Here is a 26,066-nt window from a genome sequence, read left to right on the forward strand (position 1 = left end):
CATATAACAACAATAACAATCATGATGTAAAGGAACATGTGGATTACAAGTGTAATGAAAATTCATGATGAATTAAGTTTTAAATCAAACATCGTATACATGGAATTCGTATTACGAAATGCACACATGAGGTGTTGCCAGCGGAAACCCGCCATGGCGGTTCGATAGAATTGCGATAGGTGGCGCTCGATTAATAAAAATTAAATTACAATTAAATATAATTCACACGTATTCCACCAACTTCACCACTTAGATCGACAACTGGACAGAAACAAAACAAATTAAAAACTACATTTGTTTAAACTGTTCTGTTTCATAAAAGTTGTACAACTTTTTATATGACCCGTCGTTAAAGATTCATATGCATGAATGTTCGCAAAAGATTCATTAAGCAGAACACTAGATGCGACATCTGTTGCAGGACGTTACACGTGGGTAGCTTCGCACCAGCTGCAGTGCGACAAGTCAGAATTAATAGATGAGAACAGTTATAAAGGACAAGTGACGGAATGTACAAAATTGTATATATGAGATAGATATACTTAACCGGAGAAGTATAGCGGGAATATAGAAGGATTGAAAGGACTGAAGTGATTCCACAAAAATGAACTGATAATCGATCACGAAGAATAATACTAATAGTACGTTTGCGTGTATCAAAATTTGCGATTGATTATTGCTCACTCACGTTGAGTTCAATTTAGAATCACCCTTTGGGTAACTAAATCGAGAGAAATCCGTTTAAGCAAACTCAAAGTCTTTCAATTTCAACTGACCGCATCGTGTCAACCAATCCTAGAACGCAGAATAAAAAAAAATTAAATCATCGGCACTGACCCAGACCAATCACAGAAGCATGTAGTAATCGAACGATCGGCATCAGTATGTAATACAATGTTCTTCTAACTATGTGATATCAAAACTGCTTTGCGTGAGTTTCATGTAGTCCTTTCGTACTTTCAATGTAAAAATTAGTCCAAGATCCATCCCATGCTTGGATACTGTGTGCCTCAATCGTTTAACAATATATTAAATAACTTAGAACTAAACGAACTTAAGGTAAACTGACAACAACGAAGTAAAAAATCCCGTGAGAGGAAATACTAAAACAGGATAGTAAGGAAAGAAAAAAAATAAAGAAACAAGGAGCTTATGTTACTTAACTTATGTTACTATCTTGATCAATTCGATATTGAAAATGTCTCATTTCTCATATGAGTAAACTAGTACTGGTGTATAAATCATAATTTTGGGGGCGGTCCGGTGGCATGATGGATGGCGAAGCCTATCTTCACACCAACAAACCGGACCAAAATCCGAGCCGAACCAATCCCCCGTAGCAAGGACTGATTTTCCGGCTGCGAGGTAAAATAAGTCGATACGGCCCAGCCCATTCCAACGAAAAAAAAAAAGTAGAAGAAAGGCTCAGTTTGGGAATCTATGTTTTAAAATATTTGTGCTGAAAAATTTGAATTTAATTTACGTATATAACTCGTTAAGATACCAAGCTTTTATTGTAGTATGGCGCGTAGAAAGCGCTTTTCCAAACGTGGTTTCCAAGAGTTGTAATGCGCAAGTGGAGCTTTTTACTATCTTACGAAAGCATACCATACGTCCCTGAACACGGCGTCCTAAATTCCCACCAAAAAGCTTTCTTGTTTATCGAATTTCCCCATTCGTCCTTCAAACGAGTGGAAAACGTTCCACAGGCTGGTTGGTATCAAGTGTTTTCGTTTTCCACAGACATCTCCAGGGAAGAGAACGCTTGAGAGATACGCTGGCTAACGAGTAGCGCGGTTCTCGGATACGGGAGCGAGAGAAAAATCTGTATTTAGTGGCAATTGAGCGTCCCATGTTCTGGTTACGCGTTAAATGTATCACAGCTAGTCGGCCAGAATATTCGTCGCGAGTAGTCGTAGTGCAAAATTGCGTGCAGCTTGAGCACCATTTTTAGTGTGTTTTAATCGTGTATTCAACAGTCGAGTGGTTTTGGTGTACAGTAAAGCAAGGCCTAGGCATTTTAGCAGTCAAACGAGATACGAGATACGGCAAAAGGATAGCTTTTAGCCTAGCGATAGTGCGTATTGGAGCATCCAACCACAGGAACGGAAAAGCGGAGCCTAAATCGACGAAGGATTGCCTGTGCTTTCCTGCAATCCTGCCGATTCTGATTTGTGTTGAGAGGTGAGAGCGCTGACACGCGATGATTTTCAATCAGATAAGAAAATTGATTTTTGTAATTGAATGAGTGAGTATTGGGACTAAAAATAGACCCAGACTGGGGATGTTTATCTCAAAAATTAGTACGAAGCCCGTGACAAAACCCAATGTTCCCAGCCAGTGAAGAGAGAACCAGTTTGCCAATGATAGCAGAGATAAGGAAGCACTGGAACGTTAAATTGGTAGATAATCTAGCGCACTGACGGCATAGTGGTTGCCTGTTGTGCACAAATCGGTTTCTCACACGCTGGTGCTGCAACCCGGTTGTTGGCTACGCGCATCAAGTGCATCTTACTCACACGATTCACGCCAGCAGAACTCGGCATGAAACGGGGCACATGGAACTAGTGGCGGTACACACAAAAATGAACAGGTAGCTCGTGCGATTGTGAAACGGAGAGCATTATGTGTACTACAGACGCAGTTGCTACTCGCGACGGGTTGTTTAACGCGCTGAAAATGCACACGAGAGGAAACGTGAACGAGAGAGCAACAGTAATTTCGTAGGAATATTATAGAGGAGGAAGGGAAAAGAGCTTGAAACCAAAACAAATGTATGGTCGCTATCTACATTACCTGGCGCATACAAGCAATCAGCCCGAGAGCCCATCTGTTGGATACATCAGCGCGGTCAACTGACCAGCGCCCGACTGTGTTGAGGTAGTGGCTCGATAATGAAACCGGTCCAAGCGAACGAAAGCCTCCGGTCAGGGCTTTGAAGCGAAATGAGATAATTTCTCCTTCGTGCCTACCAGGAGCCACGACACGATATCCCACACGTTGCCATGGCCAGTGGGCACACACTGGAAATGGAATACACCAAAGTTTTGAGCAAAACACGACAGCATGCTTCCAAAGCAAAAATGTACCCTAGGTCAAGGACAATTTGAAATGTGCGAATGTGGCAGTTATGCTGTGGTAAAGATGCAACCAATGTAAAGATAATGTTGCATTAGACGTCTTGTGTATGTTATATTGTAATATTGTACACATGAAATATTTAATGCGACAATCAAGAGGAAGCATCAGTTTACAAAAGAATGAGATTGTTTTTATTTAAAATTTATGATGAAAATAGTAAAGCGTCAAGAATGCACACGACTTCTTACGGGTTTTATATTGTGGCACAGCCCGGTGGTATGTTGGATGCGGCAACTGTCTTCACACAACAACAAGACCCCAAACGGACCGTACCCTCGTAGGTAGACGGAATATCCGGCTACGTGTTTAATAAAGTCGATACGGTCTGGCCGTTCCAACGAAAAAGACAAAAATATGTTTTTACTGACAAATGATACATGAATTCTTTATTAACAAAGCATGTAACATCGTTACATCACGGCACTGTAAACCACGGTACTTTATTGTGATATAAAACATACAAACTATTACAAATATTACACCAATGCTAAAAAATGCATGTGAGATGCTTATAGCATACCGCTCTATACAAATGTTAATTGATGAATTCAATTTTCACGGCACTACACCCATATAAATAGCATAGTTACTGCTTATTTAAGATTACACGTTTCGCCATTGTTCTCATCTTTTCCCCCTACCAGCCGGAACAGCTTGTGCTAGACAACCAGCGATTCATTCATTTTAACTCAATCAGGGCAGTAACTAGTAACTATTCCGTCAGAATGCGCGTGGAAATGAATCTCGACGTACAGCACTGTCATGGTGATATTGACACCAAAATAGCAGAATTCAAGCAAGATGCAGACAAAATGAACGAGCTGAATCTATTCCTCGACAGCGTGCTGGAAGAGGCACAGAAAAATGCGGAAATAAAGCTACAAACCAAGCTGGTAAGCTTCAATGGCGATTGATTTTATTAATGGATTAATGGGCGTAAGCGTTCGCTAACAATGACATTTCTTTTTTGTACTCTTCTCATTCAGGAGGAAGAACGACCTAAAAATGGTGAGTAATGCATTAATTTGTCCAGTTCAATACACGAAGCGTCAAACGAAGCGTTAGCTTACCGTCGGTGTTCTGGGTGCAATTATGACACTCGAAATCTAATCAGAGCTACTCAGTATCACTTTAATTACTATGTCATAATGTTGTTAATGGATAACTTTTAAATTGTGATTCGACGTTAGATTTGACATCGGAATATTATATCGTAGAATCGGGAAATTCTATCGTAGTACTGTGCGCTGTTCGTATAAAAGCGATAGCTCCCCGGTGAGGCAAAGTTTTCTGATTCGAATCATGCCCGTTAGACAGTGGTTCGTATTTGACCGGTGAGCAATGCATTTTGTAGCATGAAAAAGGTGGCGATCGTGGTGACATTTTGTGTTCAGTTTTTGGTCCAACATGCTAACGGAGCTGTAAGTATTTCCAACATCCGTAAAAAGAACGTAGTAATAACGGGCATATCTACACACACATCCAGATGACTATGAAGCAGCTAACCAACTCGATGGATATGATGCGTTCAGCATGTGCTCCCAAGTTTAAAATTGAAGAAGGTATTGATAAGTGGTTTTCATGTCTCTTAACTGCACTGTATTCTGATGAAATGTTTGTTACTGTTGTTTCATGAACCTGATCTGTTCTGATGGTTATGCTTTAAAGTGGAGCTACACGGTTTAAGGAAATCAGTTTTTCCTGCCGATCCGGACAAAGAACTTAAATGCTACACTATGTGCATAGCACAGATGGCGGGAACTGTAAGTATACCATAACATTGGTGCAAAACACAGCCATGTTCTGTTTGTAATCGATAGCGGTAACGACCATTTCTCTGCATTCCAAATTTGGTCAGATGACAAAAAAAGGCGAAATCAGCTTTTCCAAAACAATGGCACAAATTGAAGCAATGCTCCCGCCAGAGCTGAAAACTATGGCAAAGGAAGCGTTAAGCCATTGCAAAGACACACGTACGTAATAAATATAAAAATCCCCTGTAAGCCTATTGGGAACGTGGCGCGCTGCGAGTAGTAAACACTCCCTTATCCTTTACAGAAGCTTCCTACAAGGATCCCTGCGATAAGGCATACTTCTCTGCAAAGTGTGCTGCAGATTTCACCCCCGACACCTTCATGTTCCCCTGAAGATGACATCACGGATTCGATGCCACGAATGCTGGATATGATTAACTTTCATTCGGCTATAATAGTTCTCTGTTTTGGACTCTAGTTGAGCAATTTATTGTGATAAAAATAATCTATGTGTTTAGTTTGCACACCGTACACCGGTCTGGACTTACATTCTTTGTAGGATTAGTGGACAAATATATAATCTTGAGGAATGTTTTGTCGTTTTTGTTGTTGGTGTTGTTATAACAGAGAGTAGTACATAATTGTACTACAGAAAATAAAAAAATACTTATTGTTTAAAATTAAGTTGTCGCAACGATTTGAGCTTTTAGATGCAGAAAATGTGCAATTGTTGTTACATATTGCTAATCGTTTCTCCGTTCTTCCATCGCAGGTAACAAACTTCTCAGTGGTATCAAGCAACATAGAATGGTGACACGCACAAGGGGAATTGTTTTACGAATCTTCGAGGCTATTTGCAACTGTACGAACTCCGCCCCCATTCCTGGACAACGGCCAACAACAGCACCGGCAACCGTTGGATCCACTTCCAAAAACTAAACAACCGCATCTATCGTCTGACTGTCTACCTACTTATACATCTACTACAACAAAAGAGTTGATGGGTTTGAATGCCCATATGAATGTTTTATGTTATGTTGTAATAGCGAGAAAATTAATAGCTATGGGATTTTATTGCTATGAAATCAAACTATATTGACGCCATTCGTCGAGCATTATTTTTATCTATTTTTTTTAATATACACGTACAATATTAACCTGATCGTAAACCAATGTTCATATAATTGAACATGGTGACTGTTGCATATACTAACCTTTACGATAAATTGTGTATAAAAATACCACTTACATGATCAATGCCATATCCTTTTTGATATGGATTCTTAGCGCGAATCAAAACGTATACATGAACTACAAATCCCACCAGATCATTACATTCCTCACCAAAGAATCTCCGGCCTTGCAATATTCCAATCTATCCGATCTATACTTTAGATCCGAATACTTTTTTAACATTTTCTGACGAAAGGTTTCAATAACAAAGCGTCTTTTTTAACAAGATACAGAATAAAAATTAATTACAATCTTTAGAAAAGCAACAGCGCGGGCAATTTTGACACCAGTTAAAAAAAGATTCATGTCACAGAATGGATTCTCGTATGTTATCCACTGCAAAAAAATGAAATTGGTACTAAACTAGCAATCCGGCACACAAAATCGCCCAAAAATATAAGTCTCTATCTAAGTCTGAGCTTCACAGGATTAGTTCGAAAAGAATTTGCTATGGCTATCGTATTCAAATCGTATCATTTATGATGCAATTTGATATGATGATGTTTGGCAACGTAATAAACACGTATATATCATCTTTAATTTAACATTTATTGAAGCAACAAAACTTGGCTTAACTTGTAACTTCGCACGATTTTCTTTATCATTTAACATAGTTGACAATCAAAATTGTGAGCAATATTTTCATGTTAAAGATCGTCATTGGAAGAGCAGTTGTGCAAAACACATGTAATATTTGTTTAGTGTGTTTGAGTTAAAATAGTGTGTTGTTCGACGATTACTGAAAAAAAAAACAAAAACCTTTCTCAGATTTATAATGCAGTAGAGTCATGTATGTGTAGTGGAACAATAATAAAGTATGTATAAACAATAAATTGGGAAAAGAAACAATAGCAAAATCATTAATTTTTAGTTGTACTTGAGTTTCTCATTGTAATTGAGTCCTAATTGAACATGGACGTTTAAATGTCATACTGATGAAACACTTTATTTAGATAATGTTAAACGATTGGGAAATAACAACTATAGGCATTGGGTTTAAATCGCTTTGATTAACTGTTCAAAGAATTCAAATAGTTAAATAGCTTTGAACAGTGGTGGGTCAATCCCCTTGGAGGCTCTGGCCAGAATGAAAGTTGAGGGGATAGGTTGCGGGGAGGTCTCGCTTGGAACAGATCGATCGATCCGAAGGATGTTTGAAAAATTGTGAAGGGGAGGAAGGCTGTTTTTCATGGATCTATATGGACCGGAAACTGTAACCGTTCATAATGGCCAATCAGATCATTACCAGCGATGTTTGCATTGGTTTACTATATCACAACCGGAAGTACGGCTCACATGGGGTTTAATAGCAATCCTGCCGTATGAGCAACTCTGCCATTGCTACTAAATTAACGTAACTCTCCAAAGAGAAGTTTGGAAGGGAGACGTTTGAATGAGCTTAATCGTAGATGAGCTTAATTTCGGCATTGTCGAATTCGTGAATTTACTGCTACAGGGTGTTTATGCTATTTTATCTGCTGCCATTTAATTTAATTGTCGTTTCTATTAAAATGTTATTATCTATTGTTGTTTGTTACAAATCTTTAAGTGTATGTAAATGCAATATTTAGTTCGTTAATCTTGGTATACTTTTACAAAAAAAGATATATGCTGAAGCATTTGTTTGGAGAAATAATGGAGATTGGAGATTTATATTTTCATAGACCAACACCCTGATTTTCGAAAACGTCTTGTCGTTCGAACTTCGCTGCTTCGTAATTTGCGTTTATACTGGCATGGGTCGAGCTCAGCTCTTCAATTTTTTTTCGGGGTTAAAAACGCAAACCCACGGAAGAGAAAGAATCCCAACACTCGGTGTTAGTGGTGTAGTGTGAAAAATCGACCGTTCTCGTTGCTTTTGGGTTAATAAAATTGTGTCCGTGATGAAAATCATACCCAAGCGGGTGATCTGTAGTTAAAATATGTACAGTTGTTATAAAACCAACCAAAGAAGAAAATGAATTGTCATCAGATTCTCAGTGGTGCTTGCAATGCTGGCGATCGTTGTTTTGCTGTTGGATCCGTCGAAGGAGTTCCTTTCACAGTACGTGCCTCACAAGTCTGGGTTTGATTAGCATAAAGGGCACACTGGCCACAAAAACCCCGTGATCGGCGATGGTGTTTCACGGTCAGCACGAAGGACTGCGCTAGAAATCTTCTGGTCAAGTGATACGGTGTATGCTGTAATGTGATATAAACTATGCGATAGCAGTTGGCAACCAGGATTAAGTGCGGCTGTGTAAATAAACTAAATGACGGACTGTTCACTTTCGTACAAGCAAAGTAAAATACGCAATTTCCTATCGATAAGCCTTAATGGCACAGTTCTGGGAAGGCTAGAAGGTTACCCTACGTGTGGGAATGTCCAAACTAGACCTTTAGTCATGTGCAGAAATAATCGTGAAACGTGATGAAATCCATATGGGTGACAAAAGAAATTTAGTTTTTATGTCGTAATTCCTTTCAATCGTAAAATGTTGATTCATTGCCAAAATATACCCTACTTTCAAGTGGAAAGAGTGGAATAATCGAAAAATGGAAAAACGGTGACGTTTGATAGTCACTTGACTGATAATTTTTCACTCTCTCGGTTGTTAACGCTCTCCCAATATTCTCATCGATATACGCACGCACACGCGCACATTCTTCATGTGAGACCACTTACGCGAAATAACAACGATCAACATAAAAAGGGGTTTAGCAGGGATGGCAGGACGGTGGTGCCATTATCTCCATACGATATCAATCTTTTGATTACAGCCGAATATTAGGTTCTGTTCGATTTTTCTACACCCGTCAAACGAACATTTTCGTAGCTGATTAGCAAATAAGAAGATGCTGTAGCTGTTTTTTTCATGATCCGCACGTGAACCGTTATTTGTGTTGATATCGCGCGATATGCATGTTTGTTAAAAGAAGTTGATAACTCCATGATAACCCATGGTCTGCTAGAGCATGGCCTGGCTGTTTTGTTTATTCATCTCGTTACCGTGTATCGTTCGGGGTTGTTTGTTTTGTCACTTCGCGCCGTTAGGAAAAGCAATTTGAGTTTCATCGGGTTGCTTTGGTGCTGCCTATCTGATACGTTCTTACCAATTTGCGTGACCTTTGTTTAGGCATACGCGGCAGGATGCAATATCGTGGTGCTAGCGAGCAATTTCGAGCGTGTCCAAATTATACCCGGTGCGGTGCACAATTATATTCGCATCTCGGCACTCGATGCCAGTACGGATACTGGAAAGATAGCGGCCGCCTACGAGGACAAGGTATGCATCTTCGAACCAACACCGCTAATCCACACGGAAAGGGCGTCAACTCATGGATTGGAATACAAGTAAGTTGACCGGGCCACCTGTTAGGGGTTGTCAGACAGTTCCCAAACAAAACAAATCATTTATCATTCTCTTTTTTTCCAGATGGGTCCAAACTGGAAGCTTGCAAGCATCGTCGCATATCAGTTCGCTTTCGTGGAACCTTGAGGGGACACGATTGCTGACGGGTGGGACGGTGCTTCAGCTGTGGCACGAACGTTTATCCAAGCAGGATGATGATGAGCCAAGCTGTATGTGAACGAACAAAAAATCGAACCGTCGTAAATAATGTTTAAAGCTATCGATTCGCTATTCTGTTTTCTTCCAGCGGTTAAATTCGAAATCGGTGGAGAACGTGATCCAAAAACGCCTACCGGCGAAGAAGAATCCGACAGTAGCTCGTGGGATTGCGTGTGGAAATGTCATACAGCAACCCCCGTTCATCACATGGCGTTTAGTCCCGATGGTACATTGTTCGCAACGTCTGGTAAAAGCGATCGTTTGGTTAAAGTGTGGTACGAGAACAAATACAGTAAGTATACAGCCCCTTTTTAGCGGCATTAGACAAATATTTATGAAATTTTGTTTCTAGCCCTGTTCCCAAATAAGAGCTTTGATCAGTCCCAATCGCAACAGAGCTTCGTTGGTGCGCCGGAAATTAGTTACGGATTCGTTTACGTCGCTCATCCGCGCGCCGTCACGCACCTATCATGGCGCAAAACGAGCAAGTACATGCCAAAGGGATCTGTCTCTAACATGCTGGTGACATCGTGCCTGGACAACATCTGTAGAATTTGGGTAGAAACCGTGCTGCCGGAAGATGGGTTGGTGAACATGAACCAGTTCGATCCATTAGCATCACAGAACCCAAAGTTTCGTACCCATCGCCATAAGCATAGGTTCATGCAACGTTTGAAGCACATGAAAACATGTTTCCATATTCGGCGGCACGCGAAACATAGCGGCACTGGAGGAGCGAATGGATTGAATGGAATGGGTCCCGGGTTCGGCGGGCCCGGAGCCAGTTCAGGGTTTGGTAATGCACCTATTCCAACACTACCATCGACCTACAGTGTGCATGATTTCCATTCGTACGGATACCATGGTACCGGCATGAGGTCTGGATTGCACTTCCATCTTGCTGCTTCGATTAACGCCGAGACGGATATACCGTTGGTACCATCGATGCATACGACCGACCCCTCAACGCAGCCCAACTTTATACTGCATTGGCTTAACAACAAAGAGATGCACTTTACACTACAAGCAGAAGGAATACTACAAGAGATGACCCGCAAGGTGATCGAAAAGGAGGAAATGCAAAATGCCTCTGGAAGCAATAGTGAAGGTGGCGGTGGCGTTGGTGCAAACGACCCTGGTGGAAGTCTTCTGCTGGAAGAAGGCTCGATAACTGAGCACCATCGGAAGGGGCAACTGAGAAGCACACTTTCTCAGGAGGAAAGTAACAGTAGTGAAGATCATCCACCATTGCACTCGCAGCATCGTTCACATTCGATTGGAGCGGGATCGCACGTCGGGTTGCCCAGTCATCATTCGCTATCGAACACAACTTCCATCAATTCTTTGGCGAACGACGGTAATTTGCACGTAACGGATTCACTAGACATGAAGATCGACTGTTTGTTACGTGACTGGCAACACAGCCCGGACCTGCTGTTTTCGATTCATCCAATTGACGGGAGCTACCTGATTTGGGTGGTAGAGTGGTTGGATGAGTATCATCCCGGATCGTACCGCCAGGCACAGGTTTCATTTTCCACCCGCATTCCATCGGCTTTCCCGTTGGGTGATGCTATGTCGATGTCGACAACGGTTGCACTATACAATACTGGCGGAAATCTAGGTTTCCGTGATATGATCATGCGCGGCCCCAAATCGTCGTGTTCTGCCGGTGGACAAAACATGGCCGGCGCACAATTGGATGTCATTAGTGATTGTGTAACGTCGCTTCCGAGCGTTATGGAGGAGAATGAAGCTAACGAGGAAGATAATGCTGAGCAAACGAGCAATGCGGAGACCGAAGTTCCCGGTGGTGAAGCAACAGGTGATCATACAGCCAAAAAAGATCATGCAGGATCAGATGGTGGTCCACTGGAGCACGCCGACATTTTAACTGCACCACCCTCACCCACCATCTCAATGGTAACAAAGCATTCAAATGGAACGCTTAATCTGTGGCAATTAACATTTGCCGATCGGAGCAAGTTTTCGCAAGTGCTCAGTATCGGTCACGCCTCGCGAGCCTCCGGGCATCGGTTCCGTGTGAATGATATAACGTGTCATCCGGTACTGCCGCTACTGCTAACTACGTCCCATCACAACATACCGGACATCCCGGCCGGTGACACAACACAGTCCGGTAATGGGGTTGATAATCGTTCGTTGGGAATGCATCGCTCAAAGGATGTATGTGCTCCATCTGGATTCTGCTCCGAGCTAATATTGTGGCGGGTAGACGCTGTTGGACCGTTGTCGCAATCCGGAGGTGTTAGTGAGTTGGCGCGCATTAATTCACCAGAAATATCCGCGTTCAGCAACGTTGCATGGATACCGACTTTGCTGCCCAGTACGACGCTCGGCAATCTAAGCAATTCACCATCTGCCTGCTTCGTCGCCAGTGACGGGGAATGCCTGCGGGTGTACCAGGCTGTTATTGACGCACGCACACTGCTGGCTGAGATATCGAGCTCCGAACGACGGTGTCGAAGAATGGACTCGCTGATGTCACTATCTACCGAGTCGTCGGAGAACGCTGGAATGTTGCCACCTATATTACACGATAAGATTAAGATCGTGTCTCAGCAATCCACCGCCCGTCCCGGCTGCATTATACAGCTCGATGCGATCGATGACGCTACACACGATTGGCAGAACACACAATTCTTGCACGTGTTTCAGGAACAATTGATCACGGGAGAGCGAACGGAACCTTCGATCGATCCCTTCGGTGCCTCAAGCACAGCCTTTCCTATCGGAACCGGTCTTGAGGCAGATGGTTTAAATCCAGACCTTAAGCCTACTATTGGCCTAATGGATGGCGGTATGGGAGCAATGGTGGATTTGCAGCGCAACGCTCAATTTGAGCAACCGTTCTATCTGGTGGTGTTGGAACGTACTCAAAATGGTACAACTTTGCACATGTGGCGCATTGTAATCGCTTCGCAGCCTGCTGCCGCCGACGAAATGAGCAGCAGTATGATGTACGTACCGGATAGCAACCTTGTGCAGGATTTGGATGATCCAGAGAATGTTCATCGGCCATCTGTAGTGCCAGAAGATATACCCAAGAGTGCTGCCCATACCCGTGCTCCGCTGGATCATGCTTCACATGTAAATATATCCACGACAAAAGTGTGCACGCAGGAGCTACCGCTTCCGGATGGAGTGGATGTGATCCATGCTGCTCCCGCTGCTGGTCATTTAAGTTCTTCTTCAATTTACCCTGCCTGCTTTGCACCTTATATAATCGTGACGGCGTGTTCCGATTCGACGGTGCGCTTCTGGAAGTGCAAAAGCATCCAGCGTAAAGAAGGCAAAGGTGATAGTGAAGACGGCAGTAATCAAGTTCCTCGATACGAGTGGTGCGAGTGGGAAATGATCCGCAAGGATCAAGAATCGACAATCGATGTAAATGGACAACTGTTGCATATTAGTGCAGCGTACTCGGGACGAATAGCTTGCGCATACAAGTACGGTAAATCCTTTACTCGACCTACGAAGAGCAGTGATCCAGAGACACGCTTCGTGAACTTGAGTGTGGCTATTTATGAGTGCGAGTCAACTGGTGGTAGTGAATGGGTTTTGGAAGATACAATTCACCTAAAAAATATTCACCTTCCACGCATACAGGCGGATCATAACTTGGATTTAAGCTACCTATATGACACACGTACACTGCAGAAAAAGCAACGGCTAAATCAAGTGCTGCATACGCTTTCTCACGACGATGCGAGATCTCCGCGCTCTGTGAATGGAGATGTAACGCCTGAGGCTCTTGCAAAACCGGGAACGGGCCTGTTGGCTGTCCCGAGCTTCAGCACCCTGCAATCACTGCGTAAGAGCATCACTGAGCATGGTAACACATGCCCGATTACGCAGAAACATCTAGTACAGTTGGACTGGGTATCCAAGGAAGATGGTTCGCACATTCTTACCGTTGCGGTCGGTAGTAAAATCCTTCTGTTCACGCCTGTGTGTAGCGATTTGGCACAGTCTAACATGAAAGCGATGAAAGAATCCCAATCAACAAACCGTCCTCTGCTACGTAAAGCTAGCTCGCTGGCGCAACCACATTTTAATGACGAAATTCGCTGGATGAAATTGCGCCAAATAGAGCTTACTACAGCGGATGGTTTACCGCCATTACCGATGCAGATCTCCTGGGTAAGGGACGGCATATTCGTGGCTGGAATGGACTCCGAGATGCATGTGTACTCACAGTGGAAGCCACAAAGCAATAGTTTGTACAACGTGAATCACCAGCTAGACATTGACGATATGTATGATACGCGTAACTTAAAGGATGAGGATCTTCGCTCGATGGCGCAGGATAGCACCCAACGTCGGCTAGCAAACGTATCCTCAATGCCCGTACTATCACGCGTTAGCTCCATCAATCTTAACCAGATGCTTTCGTCTGCGGACGCTAATAAGAAGAAAAAAGCTCTCGGTGCGGCTAGCACCGGACAGATTGGAGCCGTGACAGCTGCCGCAACTGCTGCTGATCAACAGCAATCTCCTGGGCATCACGATTATATGACCGATTATGGATTATTCGAGGCTTCCCGAATTGCCTGTCCGGTACTGCCACAGTATCATCCTAAACAGTTGATGGAACTGTTGAACTCCGGTAAAATCCGCTGGGTAAAGGCGATTTTGGCACATCTCGTCCGTTGCATCAGTGGTTCGTATACTGTGCGCGGTTGTGGAGGAGACGAAGAAAGCCTCAACCGACAGGTATGTTTGGTATGCCGGCAGTTCAATCGTACAATTTCCTGCACTTCCAAATTTCCAATTGTAACGCATTACTACACTGCTGACGAGTGCAGTCATATTTCATTACACGTCTCTGCGATAGTGCGGAGCAGTAGCACTTGACAGATACTTGGCACCCACCGACGGAACAGTGTGCGTGTGTGTTTGTGTTTGTGTATGTCGCTAATATTTACCTTGTGTTGCTAATCTTCTAGTGCAATTATTATCATCCTCAGTTCGTACGATCAAGAGGCTCGCGATAGTAATAACCGTAGCAGCAGCATTCGTTGAAATCATCGTTGAAAGCATACTTTGGACCATTTGCACCAACAATCGTGATTCATACATTACTATCTGCATCAATCGCTTCTTCTCACTGGCATGATTGATCGTTTGATCGTTCACGCATTTGAGATAGTAGATCTTGGTCTTCGGTCATACTTACATTGACATAAAGCAAATCCCCCCAGCACAGCTCGAGTCGTCATCTCATCAAAATTTTACGTTTTATTTCATTCCTGCACTTTTTCATACGCATTTTTCCATCGCACGATCTCGCTTCCTATCCCTTTACTCTATCACTTTTCACATATTTCCATTATCTTTTCTTTATTTGTTTTATATGTGTGTTTCCAGCGTGGTTGGTCTAGAACTCGCACTCTTTCCATTAGCTGTCCGGCAGGCACCGTTAGTCCTCTTGAACCAAGAGGATCGACGACACAGGTGCGGTTTTTCATTATTTTAACTCTTTCTCTCACTTTTCTACATTTCGACTGCTCAAATTCAATGTTTCAATTCTTTGTGTAAAGCGAATTGTTTTGATTTATCTACTTGGTGCTTTTGATATATCTTTTTCTATCTACCTGTGGTATGGTATTCAATAATGCTCACATATCCCTACTTTTTGCTGTTTTCATTTGCAAACAAATGTTTCCCTAGCTATTAAATCTGTTTGGACGTCAAATTTGGTTTCCAAAAGAGAATGTCAGAAAAAGGTTTCTTATTATCATTCTAACCTAAATGTATTAAGATATTCTGTATGCTTACGATAAACAAAAAGCAAACGAAAAACATCCTCCGAAAATATTTCCATTGTCGTAATTCCTCTTATTTCAATGAAAAAAGTACTTCAACACTGTTCATTTTATATTTGGAATACTCGTTTCGTTGAGATTGTGAACGAGACTTTCATTTACAATTACAATTACAATATCCTGTTCCCTAACTGTGCTTTACAACTTATGTAAAGCTGCAATTTTCATTGTTATCTCATATTAATGTAAGTTCGATGTAAACATGAATGATACGCCAAGTTTATGTTTTTTACCATTTGGTTTATTCATCATCCCTTTATCTATTACTTTGGGTTTTAATCTTATCTAACTTTGTGTACTTTTGTTACCTGTATCTGTGAATCGTACTTCATCTATATTTCTTCTTCCGAGCGGTAGTGTTTTCACCTTCCTTTGTTGACTTTACAGTGAAACCTACACAAGTATTTGTAAGAAATCTTATGCTTTCTCGGATGAACTTAGAAATCATTGTTCCATCCAAATATGTCACTAATGTAATAGCAAACTGTAGTAGGATAAAGTGGTTGCAATCAATTTCCTATCCTAAAGGTTAATGTAGTAGATAAGTAGAATATGTATTATGTTGTAATAGCAGTATTGTTCGAAAAAGCAGCACGATCGATACTAGTTTCTGTAATGGTTAATTTTACAAAGTTGCAAAAAGAGTTTTAACACAATGAATTACAAATCAAAATGTTTTAAAAACCGAAACAGATCCCAGAAGAACTTACGCTTGACTATGCGGAAATCACATCCATTCCTCCCTTACCGCTGTGGACTCTTCTTGCTGCAGATAAGGAATCGACTAGCAGTAATTTGCAGCAAAATGACGAAGTGAAGGTACGTCGCTTAAGTCTAATTTATTGAAACAAGATTAATCAGTATATCTGTTCTATCTGTTCTAACATTCCAGGATTACAATGAACTGTTCGAAAGTAACACGGCAGACGAATCTCTCGATGATTTGTTGGATGATGAGAGCGGTGGTGGCGAAATGAACCGACACACGGACCGAAGATCGTCGCTTCCGGAAAAACATTACCTCTCGCATTTTGGACCCCGTCAAGGACAGCTACTTTCGCGACTGTTGACGCACACTCATCTCCCAGGACTTTCGTCATTGGATCAGATGCACTTGCTGGCATTGGCCGATACAGTATCGACATGCAATATAGACTTTGCCGAACGTTTTGCTATCGATGCAGCCAAAACGGCAATAGCGAAGGAAAATTTGACCGGTGTACCAAATACGGAAAATGTTTCAACCGATTCATTAGATGACTGTGGGCTCCGATTCCTGCTGGCGATGAAGCACTATAACTATCTATTGCGTTGTCTACCCATTTCACAACGCCATTCGTTCCAGAAGCAGGGTGTAGGTACGTCCAACATCGTGTGGGCATTCCACTCGGAAAGCGAGGAAGAGCTGCTTAATCTGATACCGTCGTACGTGAAAGGGCAACCAAAGTGGCACGTGCTGAAAGAACTTGGTGTTGGTTGGTGGCTTCGCAACAACAACTTACTGCGCCAATGCATCGAGCGTCTGGCAAAGGCATCGTTCCAGGCGAATCAGGATCCGCTCGATGCAGCCATCTACTACATGGCTATGAAGAAAAAGTCGGTTGTTTGGGGACTATATCGTTCAAAAAAAGACGAAAAAATGACATCGTTCTTCGCCAACAATTTCTCCGATGATCGCTGGCGAAAGGCGGCATTGAAAAACGCGTTCGCGCTGCTGGGAAAGCAGCGTTTCGAGCACGCCGTTGCCTTCTTTCTCCTTGCAAACTCGCTCAATGACGCACTAGAAGTTTGTTTGACAAAGCTGGAAGATTTGCAACTAGCGCTGGTTATTACAAGATTGTACGAAGGAGAGCACGATCCGACACCGCCTAGCTTCAAGAAACTGCTGTACGAGGAAGTGTTGGGTTGCGATAAAAATGGTGAAAATCAGGACCTTAGCCGTGCTCACCCAGATCCGTTCTTACGTTCTATGGCACTGTGGATTTTGAAAGACTATACGGGTAGCCTGAGTACGTTGTTGGACAGTCAGATTGGTAGCATGCATCCTCTATTCGATGACGAAAGTGCCGCCCTTGGCAATGCATCCCATCATGACGCTAGTCACTCAACGAACCCCAATGTGTTCAATTTTTACGTGTACTTGCGCACACATCCATTGCTCATAAGGCAACACATTGCCTCGTCAGCACAGGACAAGAAGCGAGCACAAGTCGTGATTGCCGGTTTCAGCTATGGTGCTGCTGACACTAGCACAGCTTCTGGTGGACTAGCGACGGACAAACAAATTCAACTAGAGGACTCTATTACCCCACTCGAGCGACAACTTTACTTTACCACTGCCCATGCGCACTTCAAAGCGGGTTGCCCAGCCTTGGCGCTGGAGGTGTTGAGTAAACTGCCGACCAAGGTAATCGATCAAGAAACGAGCAACGCGCAAAGTCCAGCTAGTGGACCCGATTTAAAAATACAGGATCAAAGTACGCTCATTGCAACGGGTACTTTAGATTGGAGCAGCCAAACCAGTGGTAAGGAGACAGCCACATCGTTTGATTGGGGTAGTAGCATGGGTAACAGTACGGCCATGGACTGGGGTGCACCAGTGTCCTCTCAAGTGAACGGAGGAGAAGATGATTTTAAGATAGTATGGGACGATGATGGTGCAGCAGCAGAAGATGAAAGCAGTGATGACGATGGAGGTATACAGATAAAGAAAAAATCGGAACCAGACAGCCTTCCGCTCAATAAAAATGCTGAAACAGCGTTAGGAGACGAAGAATCCGCTACCAGTGGAAGTCTAGACATAATGGCTCAGCAGCTAAAGTTTATTGCATGTTTAAAAATTCTTATGGAGGAACTATCGACACTTGCCACGGGCTTTGAAGTCGACGGGGGTCAGCTACGATATCAACTATACGTATGGTTAGAGCGTGAAGTGGAAGCTTTGAAGCAACTGTGCAATTACAGCACCGGTGACTCGGAAAATACCGCTATTGAGGATACGACGACAGCAGATGCAGTGGATCGCGATACACCCGTTCTGGCGAACAAATTCCCGCACGATAAACCGACGTTACATGAAATTCTAATTCAGGAGAAGCAGGATTTCGAAGCCAAAGTGCAAAGAGCAGCAAGACGCAAACGATGGTTGAAGGCCAACGAAACACTGCTTCGAACTTTGCTAAGCTACTGTTCATTGCACGGCGCTAGCGGAGGTGGTTTGGCGTCCGTGCGCATGGAACTAGTGCTGTTGTTGCAAGAGTTGCAGCAAGAGAAAACGCAACAGCAGTTGCTGAGTCCGTTACCGTTCCCGACTACGTTGCCACTGTTGAGTGCTTGCGTTGCCGGTAACAAAACAGTGATCGCAGACCCACTGCGCTATCTGCAATCGCACACGCACGACATGCTGCAAACGATGGTTAACATGCGTACACCGCCGCACATGAACCGTGCGTACACGTTCCCGAGTGGTATCTTCGTCCTGCGTGATCTTGCTGTGGCGCTTTCGGCCTGCATCTACCAATCTCTGTGCGACTCGGACACGTTCAGTGTGAAGCAGTCATCCTCGTCAGTCGACGGTGGCAGCCAGGGTTGCCACAGTCCCGGCATGGAGACTATTGCAAAACTGAACGCGAGTTGCCAGAGTACGCATTTGATGGCTAACGCGGCCGCTCACCAGCGACGCCGCAAGTACTCGACCGATGAACCACTGGCAGTCAGTACACCGCCCTCCAAATGGCCCGGGGTGACAAATCTTCGAGCGTTGTTGGCACGAGAGAAGGACGAAGATACACCACGGTTAAATGTACTGCTGTGTGAATCATTCGTGGCCGCATACATGGCCCTGTTCGTGTACGCTCTGACCACTTGCGACAGTCATATTCTGTATCGCCTAGCCGGGCAGAACTTCTCCGACAGCTCCTGGTCGACATTGTTCGGCGGTGGTGTAAAGAAGTTGTTGCGTAAGGCTACCTCACATGCACAAACAGCGCAGGCAGTACAAGCACAGCTGCAGCAAGAAAGCATGGAGGCCGCTGGCGAGACAGGAACCAGTGCGGAAGGTAGCGTTTGGGGAGCGGTAACATCGCTGACGAAGCACCGTGTGAAATTGAACATGAAATTGTTGGGACCGTTCGCCGGACCACAGGGTGCGTCCAACATGAAGGAAGACAAACCAACGTACCGGGAACAGTTTGTGCCACCAGAAATGTCCATGGTGTCATACTTCCTCACGAAACCAATTCCGAAGGGCCTGGGAGCGGACGAAGAGGAGTACGATTCGGCAGATTCCGCAGTGTCTGATCTAGACGATGAAGATGAGGATGAGGATGTGTTCAACGATCCGCTGAACAACGATCCCAAAGCTTCACAAGTATCGGCAGCGGTCAGAAAACATCGACTCGAAAACACCGAACACTCGAATCCGAATTCCTATTCTTGGTGTATTATGCGTTACGCTTTAATACGCGTGGCGCAGAATCAATTGCAGTCGTACATTGCTATCGCCGGGATTGAAATGCAAGGCAGGTTTAGCTTAGTGCATATTGTTTAACGTTAGGCACAGTTGTCTCACAAATACTGATATGAGTATTCTCCAATATTTAACGTTTTAGAGCTTCCTGTCAGCAGTCCATTAGTGCATGGGATATTGCGAACACTGTCATCATGGCAGGATCTGCTTAAAGAAGAGTTAGAAAATCGTGGCCCCGCATCAGTTGATTACATTCCAGGTAAATAACATTTGTCGTTTTCATAATTAGATAACATTATTAGATTATGAATTATGCTGATTTATTAGAATATTTTTTCTTTTCTCGCTGTCTTTATGCAATAGGTTTGAATATGAGCTTTCGATTGTCTAACAATATTAATAAATCTTAACTTTTTTATGTTCTCTAGGGTGCTTCATTGAATCCGAAGCAAAAGGCCCAGCTATTCACAAGTATCGCTCACTACTTGAACGTTCGAATACCCCATTCAGCCCTTGTTTATCTGCATCAGCACCGGCTAGGCGGCTATGGAACTATCTGGTGCGCATTGAATCCGTGCAAGAAATTTTCATTCGGGCTGTGTTTGGCAAGAAAAAATCGACTGCTAACGCATTCGATTCTACTATGGGAGGTGGATCGGTTTCCGCTTCGATCAATGATTCCGGTACACCAATCGGCCATGAAAATAATGGAAACGTAGCTGGATCTCACCAGCATAATCAAAACATTCCAGAACCAGTACGGATCATACATAAGGACCAAGAACAAATATCTGCCTTCTGCCTTAATATGGTAAATCCTGGTTTGCTCGCGCTTGCAACACCAAGAGAAGTGCAAGAAATGGATATCTCATTACTCCTTGAATCGCCCAACTGGATGGAAGATGAGTGTGAGATGGACATCATGAACCTGTCCAAGGATATAGAATCACTTGCTTCTAGCAGTTTCTTGGTCATACAAACCTCAACGGATAAGTAAGTAAAATCCGACGTATGTGGTGTATAGTTTGTTATTTATTGTATCTATATTTTAGACATCTGCTTAACCAAAACATCAGCAGTGCTCAAAACTACGGGACACCTTCAAGTCCTCAACCTGGAATTGCTGGACAATCAGGCCGTGGAGCATCAGTGGTATGTATAACTCTTTGACAATTATATAACGTTTGTCCAAATTTCACTGTATCACTGTGAAATAACTGTCGCTACAGTGCGTGTGTGCGCATTTCATCTAAATGCTTTAATATGGAGCAAAACTAATGTCTGAGACTTGTACAAAATACTTTGACAATGTGTGCGCGTTTATCAGTAACAATTGCTTGGTGTTTTACGTCTTGCTCCAGCCATGTTCATGTTCAGCATTTTTCGTCTCTTATAGGGATCTTTGAAAAAAAAACATGGTAATGTGGAATCCCAGAACCCAGATAGAGGATGTTAATTGAATTTAAATTGAAGCTGAATTTGAGATGAATTGAATATTTTTTCGAACAAATGAGCAACATTCATGTTAACATAACTACGTTACTAAACGATATTTTTTGTTGTAAAGTTTTTTATTATAAAGCGATATTATTTTATAAATAGATAATAGATTGTAATATTGGACATCATTCTTCAGTAAACATCAAACTGATAATTTGATAAACTGTTCTAATTTTCAAATGTTGCTTCATTGTGCCAACAAAATTGTTCTGTTGTCGAATATATTTTTTGTGTACCATGTTAAGTAACGATTATGTACTGAAATTTTCTATTCATACTTATTCTCTTTTCTCTACATTCTGCCTGTAATGCAAATCCACGGATTTATGATTATATACCTTGCATGTGTGCCTAACACATAATATTGAATAATAATACGACCTAACCTGGAATATTTGCCATAATACAACGTGCTACACTAACATTATCGTTGGAAAATTATGAAATACGTGCAGATCAAAGGAGCGACATTCCCCGGTAGTCAGTGCCCACGGTTCTGCAAGCTGGTTATCGATCGTTCCAAACATTTATTGAAACCGGTACATTAATTTGTCGAGTACTCATAATTAATGCTAGGCATTATAACATTTGAACGCTATATGTAATTTTTTAAATAATTATTAAATACTTTGCTACACCTGGATTAGTTGATATTTACACCACCTTGTTTGTTTATTGTTGCCTTTCCATGTTAAAGTAGCTTAACATCAGTTAACTAGCATATTTATTGTTACTTTAATGTTTTATTATTTTGTGTTGCAAATTTTGGAACATTTTTAATCATTTTTAAGTTCGTAGTTAGATATGAATTACTAGAGAAATCATCACCGTTTGATCACCGCATGCACGCAATCTTTCATTTCAATGATAATGATTCAACATATTTTCCTTTCGCTTGCCTTATTAATTATTTTCATAATTGTGTTGTATTATGTTTCGTAAAAGTTGGTTGAAAATGGCATTTAGTTGCTTTCAATTGTTGCGTTTTATTGTTCCGTATTCTGCACGTATGCGTGTAACATGTACAAAAATGGGTTTGAGTAGAAATAATGTTTACTCTCCTGTTTCATCCTCAATCAAAGGTGCTGAAACATAAAGTGGATAATATTAAACGTATGAGTGCACATCCGTTGATGCCATTGTATCTTACTGGCGGTCAGGACGGTTCGGTACAGATGTGGGAATGGGGCCACCAGCAAGTTGTGTGTACACCACGTTCACCGGGGACGTTCGCAAAAGTTACTCGCTGTCGGTTTTCACAGCATGGTAATAAGTTCGGTATTGCAGATGGCGATGGTAACCTAAGCCTCTGGCAAGTGGGTCTTGCAAGCCAAAGCAATCGTCCCTTTTTCGTAAGTAAACGTAATACACGATCGATTTCAACAAAACAAGCTTTCTAATGAAAATATTCTTATTTTAATATATGCAGACGTATCAATGCCATAATAAAGGAATCACAGATTTCGTATTTCTCGGATCATGCAGTTTGGTGGCAACGGGTATGTTTTTTCTTTCTTTTTTTAGGAAACACTTAAAATGAATATGCACGTGCTCTAACTGTTTTACTTTTTTAACACATCCTTCGTAACACAGCTGGTCACAGCTCGGAAAGCAAAAACGTAGCCATATGGGATACACTTTTACCGCAAAAGAAAGCGCTGGTAGCTGGTAAGTGTTTGGTTCTGTTAATCCTTTTTTAGCCGTTTTTTCGTGTTAGTACTATGACATTTTTCCCCATTTTACAGCCTTTACATGTCACGATCAAGGTGCTTCTAGTCTAGCATATGCACCTCAGCACCAGTTACTTATTTCGGCTGGCAAGAAAGGTGATGTTAGCATATTTGATGTTCGTCAACGTATTTTACGACACCGGTTCCAGGTAATTATTGATTTTAATTTCATTACCCTCATATCGATAGAATGGAAATATTTGTTTTTATTTTAAGGCACATGAACATCCAATAAAATGCTTGGCAATTGATCCAAATGAGGAACAATTTGTAACCGGTTCGGCTGATGGTGATATTAAGGTAATGAACGGTTCTTACGCTTGCATAAAGCCGTGAAATAAATTATCAAGACTATTTATTACATTTTCTCCCAATTCATAAACAAAAGGTTTGGGGTCTATCAGTCCACACCCAGCTGTATAGTTTCATGGGAGAGCATGCCCGGAGCAGCTTTTTCAAGCACATTGGCCAGGGCGTTACTCAACTGCAAATAGACCAAGGAGGACGATTATTTTCCTGCGGTGCAGATGGTTCGATGAAAGTGCGACAGCTACCTGATCGTGAATCGATCGTTCATTCGTTGTATTAAGGGAGGTAAATTCCTCGACCCCTTAGTTTTCAATAACCCACGGCGTAAGGCTTATGTAAAGAGAAAAAAAAGAAAACAGGAATAGAAACGAAACAAACTTTCCGCAGTAGCGAGAGACGAACTGTAGAAATTCATTACGAGTATTTAAAAAAATACTAGGGCTGACAAAGAAGTTGAGCAGGGAATCCTGGTCGAGTGATTGTTTATGACCCGTATTAACCTAAACCAATAATTGGGCTGTTGACATACATAAATCATTATTCGAACCACCTCAGTGTAGAAGATTTAAGAACGGTTTATATGATGTTGTTTTATTCCGAAAGCTTTTAACTATTTTTGCTCTATATCTGACATTTATTCTTAGCTTGATTTGCCTGATTTCGAGCACTTATTGCTCGCACACAACTATTTGAGATATGTTTTGCTTTAGCGTTGTAATCCGCATCTAGCATAACTTAACTTAAAGGTAAATGAAGAAGAATGTGACTGATATGTGAGGAAACGTTGGTGATGGAAATGAATAAAACAAAACGAAAGCATTACTTTAGATGATTCAAGAGAGATTTGATCGCTCCCATGCATTGAATGATTGCGATCGTTGTGAGAAAATGCTTCGAAACAATGACAAATACAATGAGGCATAGGATATAAAACAACAAAAATTGCAACACACCGCAGACAATACCGCTATTGAGAGATGATAATGTTATACCAAAAAAACGGATCCATATTAAATTAAAATTAACTGCAGTCCGCGTACAATTTAATCGAACACGTAGGAAACGGAAAGCTCAGAACGCTTTTTCGGAAATTTATAAACGGTATAACGGACTTGTATTCATGCGATCGAATGTCAGAACAGAAATGTAGTTTAGCGCCAAGTCGCGATCGTGCTACATTCGTACTATTGTGCTGTTATTATAAAGGTCAGATAGAGCGTGAAATATAACTATATGCAATGAAAGGGTATGTAAAATGTTAAGCTTAATAGTTAGCACTGATAATCGACTAGTATTAAGCAATTAGTTGCAATTCCTTGGAGTATTGTGTACGTCAACATTATTCCAGTTATGATTTTATCGTTGATACTACTAGATGATGCTATTATTTTGGAATAGCCCATTGCTATCTTCTGTTTGAAATGTTTATATACATCGTGACTTATCAGATAAACTGGATTTGCGTTGAGTAGAATTATGTTGGATAGGTAATTCGCTGTTGATTTTATGCCTTGATGTTTATTCCTCTTTTCGCAAATAAGTTTACTATATTTCCTGGATTAAATGATACCTAAACTAGTTCCATCGTCGAATGTTTTAACGGTAGCGATAAATAGGCGCGAACTGCTATCATGCCAATAACTGTTTCAATAACTGATGCTCCAACTGAATTTCAAAAAAGTTACATAAATGCCGCAAGTGTACGTGTGCGTTACATTGTTAAACATAAACTCTATTGTTACTCTTTATCTATCCAAAACTAAAGAATTATTGAATGTAACTGGTGCAACAGGCAAACATGATATACAATGCAAGAACCGGTAAAACTCTCGTTCGACACGACACTAAAAGTAAAATAAAACTACATATACACGATATGATACACACGAAAATTTAACAACGTAATGATGTCCCGTATGTGGTTGAAAATGCAGATGGAAGAACATGTTAGTACATTTTAATTGGAAAATGGATATAGGGGTTTTGGTTGTGAAAACCTGTATCGTAAATAAATCACATAGCAGCAGAATGCAACAGATACTCAGACCGTAGGATTCAGTAGTGCTGAGCAGATTACGTTAACTGATGTGTAAGATATGGTACAACAAAATCAGAAGTACTTTTCCTTCATCTACGCCATGTATGTCGTATTGCACCACCATTGTCGTTGGTTTAAGGCTACATAAGGTGCAGCATACACTCCTTATTTGTTTTACAGTATGTATAATGTGTTTTAAAGCTTTTTGCAGAGTTAACAGATTTTGTGCAAAAACACTTGTTAAATTAATGTGGTCATACATTCATCTGGCATTATCCATCCACTATGTTTTTACAATACGTTGAAAACCAAGTGCAATCGATGTAGTTATCTTTTCTTCTATAAATTCGCGCTTTACTTAAAACAATGTCATATTCAAAAAGCAACTGATAATACGATAAGAATCACATAAAGAAAATGCATGAAATAATTGATGTAAGATTATTCGTTAAGCAATTGTTTTTTTTGTTTCATGTAGTGATGTTGATTTATT

The 26,066-nt window shown here is 41.8% G+C and overlaps 3 protein-coding genes across 3 annotated transcripts; all 3 read left to right on the forward strand.

Moving 5' to 3' along the window:
• The first annotated feature begins 1,850 nt into the window (after window positions 1–1,850).
• Window positions 1,851–6,895, forward strand: LOC128297263 (uncharacterized). Its single transcript, XM_053032874.1, has 4 exons — window positions 1,851–2,184; window positions 3,786–4,034; window positions 4,128–4,149; window positions 5,668–6,895. Exons 2-4 carry the CDS (start codon window positions 3,867–3,869, stop codon window positions 5,832–5,834), a joined length of 357 nt encoding a protein of 118 aa, XP_052888834.1. The 5' UTR covers window positions 1,851–2,184; window positions 3,786–3,866; the 3' UTR covers window positions 5,835–6,895.
• LOC128297262 (general odorant-binding protein lush-like) lies at window positions 4,497–5,519 on the forward strand. Its single transcript, XM_053032873.1, has 5 exons — window positions 4,497–4,562; window positions 4,628–4,703; window positions 4,810–4,904; window positions 5,000–5,114; window positions 5,200–5,519. Exons 1-5 carry the CDS (start codon window positions 4,497–4,499, stop codon window positions 5,286–5,288), a joined length of 441 nt encoding a protein of 146 aa, XP_052888833.1. The 3' UTR covers window positions 5,289–5,519.
• Window positions 6,896–7,928: 1,033 nt separating the features above from the next.
• On the forward strand, window positions 7,929–26,045 carry LOC128297258 (dmX-like protein 1). Its single transcript, XM_053032869.1, has 18 exons — window positions 7,929–8,172; window positions 9,245–9,462; window positions 9,545–9,690; window positions 9,768–9,971; window positions 10,032–14,416; window positions 15,071–15,157; window positions 16,222–16,347; window positions 16,421–20,048; window positions 20,139–20,255; window positions 20,425–20,989; window positions 21,049–21,148; window positions 21,952–22,035; window positions 22,579–22,848; window positions 22,926–22,995; window positions 23,090–23,164; window positions 23,242–23,375; window positions 23,443–23,526; window positions 23,615–26,045. Exons 1-18 carry the CDS (start codon window positions 8,086–8,088, stop codon window positions 23,813–23,815), a joined length of 10,581 nt encoding a protein of 3,526 aa, XP_052888829.1. The 5' UTR covers window positions 7,929–8,085; the 3' UTR covers window positions 23,816–26,045.
• The last annotated feature ends 21 nt before the right edge of the window (window positions 26,046–26,066 follow it).

The sequence above is a fragment of the Anopheles moucheti genome, chromosome 2, assembly GCF_943734755.1.
Source record: "Anopheles moucheti chromosome 2, idAnoMoucSN_F20_07, whole genome shotgun sequence".
NCBI classification, from domain to species: Eukaryota; Metazoa; Arthropoda; class Insecta; order Diptera; family Culicidae; genus Anopheles; species Anopheles moucheti.

Excerpts from the sequence above, each read along its gene's own strand:
- LOC128297263 (XM_053032874.1), top strand. The coding sequence starts at position 3,867 with ATGCGCGTGGAAATGAATCTCGACGTACAGCACTGTCATGGTGATATT. Across the intron at positions 4,035-4,127 it reads TAAAGCTACAAACCAAGCTG|GAGGAAGAACGACCTAAAAA; the intron begins GTAAGCTTCAAT and ends CTTCTCATTCAG. Across the intron at positions 4,150-5,667 it reads GGAAGAACGACCTAAAAATG|GTAACAAACTTCTCAGTGGT; the intron begins GTGAGTAATGCA and ends CTTCCATCGCAG.
- LOC128297262 (XM_053032873.1), top strand. The coding sequence starts at position 4,497 with ATGAAAAAGGTGGCGATCGTGGTGACATTTTGTGTTCAGTTTTTGGTC. Across the intron at positions 4,704-4,809 it reads CAAGTTTAAAATTGAAGAAG|TGGAGCTACACGGTTTAAGG; the intron begins GTATTGATAAGT and ends TATGCTTTAAAG. Across the intron at positions 5,115-5,199 it reads AAGCCATTGCAAAGACACAC|AAGCTTCCTACAAGGATCCC; the intron begins GTACGTAATAAA and ends TATCCTTTACAG.
- LOC128297258 (XM_053032869.1), top strand. The coding sequence starts at position 8,086 with ATGAATTGTCATCAGATTCTCAGTGGTGCTTGCAATGCTGGCGATCGT. Across the intron at positions 9,463-9,544 it reads ACTCATGGATTGGAATACAA|ATGGGTCCAAACTGGAAGCT; the intron begins GTAAGTTGACCG and ends CTTTTTTTCCAG. Across the intron at positions 21,149-21,951 it reads CAGGCCGTGGAGCATCAGTG|ATCAAAGGAGCGACATTCCC; the intron begins GTATGTATAACT and ends AAATACGTGCAG.